This window comes from Suillus fuscotomentosus, assembly GCF_016647785.1.
Source record: "Suillus fuscotomentosus strain FC203 chromosome Unknown F5891scaffold_89, whole genome shotgun sequence".
NCBI classification, from domain to species: Eukaryota; Fungi; Basidiomycota; class Agaricomycetes; order Boletales; family Suillaceae; genus Suillus; species Suillus fuscotomentosus.
Genome location: NW_024539601.1, coordinates 143,741 through 145,639, shown reverse-complemented (window position 1 = coordinate 145,639; position 1,899 = coordinate 143,741). Strand labels below are relative to the sequence as shown.

Sequence of the window (1,899 nt, the reverse complement as noted above, 5' to 3'; positions counted from 1 at the left end):
CCTGATGCCCCACCTATAGAAGCTGTTACTACCATCCAGAACCGATCTCGTGGACGCCCTCGCATTGAAATCAACCCTGACGTTCTAGAGACAGCCTTGCAATTTGCTGGACCCACACGTCTTGCAGGTGTTTTTGGTGTATCCTCACGCACTGTTCGACGCCGGGCGCTAGAGAATGAGCTTGTAGAACCAGGACACCCAGTATATATTGAATTCACTGACGAAGGTGGTGTCACATGTAGATACTATACATCCTCCACCGGAGCTCAATCAGTACTCTCTGATGATGAGCTGGATAGCGTCATGTTGCAAATTCTCACCCATTACCCACGTCTAGGCCGCCGCATGATTAATGGCCAACTTCGTTACATGGGAGTCAGTGTACCTCGCTCTCGTATTCAAGCATCATATTCCCAGGTCCATGGCCCTCCTGTGGCTGCATTTGGTGTGCGCCGTATCACTCGGCGAGTATACAATGTCAAGGGTTATAATTCCCTGACTCATCATGATGGCCAGCATGGCAAGTACTACTTTATTCACCTCTTGTTCTTGATACATTTTACACAATTGACAGGCCTTATTCGGTGGAAGATTGTAATCCATGGATTCATTGATGGCTACTCACGATACATCACTGGACTTCGTGCGCACAACAATAATCGTGCGCAAACTGTCTTGGAACTTTTTCAAGAGATTGTTCAGACCCACGGCCTTCCTAGTCGTGTTTGTGGAGACCATGGAGTCGAAAATGTAGAAGTTGCTAGATTTATGGAGGCTTCACGAGGGCCTGGACGAGGATCATATATATGGGGGCGGTATGCTTGCTCTTTTTAGAACACTTGTCTGAGCGCTCCTAATGCACCCCTTAGAAGTGTCCATAATATATGTATCGAGCGCCTATGGGTGGATTTGACCAACGGAATCGGCTCCAAGTGGAAACTTTTTCTTCAAGATCTGGAAGTCAGCAGTGGGCTCAATGTCGACAATGCGCACCACATATGGCTGCTTCATCATTTATTCCTTGATGTCCTGGGACGCGAGATTCATGGCTGGGCTGAGGCATGGAACCATCATAGGATGAGTACCTATGACCATGGCATGTCAAGCCCCCACGAAATGCGTTTCCCCAGTATGCTGCAGCATGGTGCGCGTGGATTTGAGGTGGCACCTACATTTCATCCTCCAGAGGACACCCTTCAAAGTGACGAAGCTGTTGCTGAGTATGGGATCGATTGGGATGGTGTAGACAACCATGGTATTCGCTCACATCATGACATGGTCAACCAACCAGACCCTCTTGGCAACAACCCCTTTGTGGCCTACGTTCCAGAGACCCTCAATCTTATTGAAGTGGACGAGCCCAACTGTCCATTGTCTCCTGAACAACTCACTCACCTACATGCTCACTTGGCACAGTTTACGGATGACGGGACCATTCACAGCAGGAGGCATTTTTGGGAGCAAGCTTTGGCGATGTGCATTCAGTTAATGTCTTCGACAGAGTAACTACATTTGTCTAACACAACATGATTTTGAAGGCCTCGATGGCTTTGTCGTAACGTTGCGACGAAGGATTGAGTTTGGTAGCCTATGTTATGCATTGCCAAAGTCAACATGGGCCACGAAATCATAGATGCCATCGTACCTTTTGCACGTTGAGAAGCACCTCCTCCCACAGCATTTCCCATGCTACTACGAATCAGGTGCAATGATGGGTGCGCCGTGAGCCCCTTCAGTGACAAATTCCGTATTATACGGGCCACCCGACCTCCATAATATCCCGTATGAGACGGGCCAGCTGATCATGGGCCCATGTTGTGTATATTCTCGATGATGACGGATGGGCCGGGACACATATTATTTCCGATGGAGACGGGTGGGCCCATGTATGCCAATGAT

General features: G+C 48.8%; 1 protein-coding gene across 1 annotated transcript; it reads left to right on the top strand.

Moving 5' to 3' along the window:
- Positions 1-768: 768 nt before the first annotated feature.
- Positions 769-1,506, top strand: F5891DRAFT_962359 (uncharacterized protein; the record flags this gene model as incomplete). The annotated part of the gene is made up of 2 exons (XM_041375894.1): positions 769-815; positions 870-1,506. The coding sequence occupies 2 exons, from the start codon at positions 769-771 to the stop codon at positions 1,504-1,506; spliced, it is 684 nt and encodes a 227-aa protein (XP_041219451.1).
- Between the last annotated feature and the right edge of the window lie 393 nt (positions 1,507-1,899).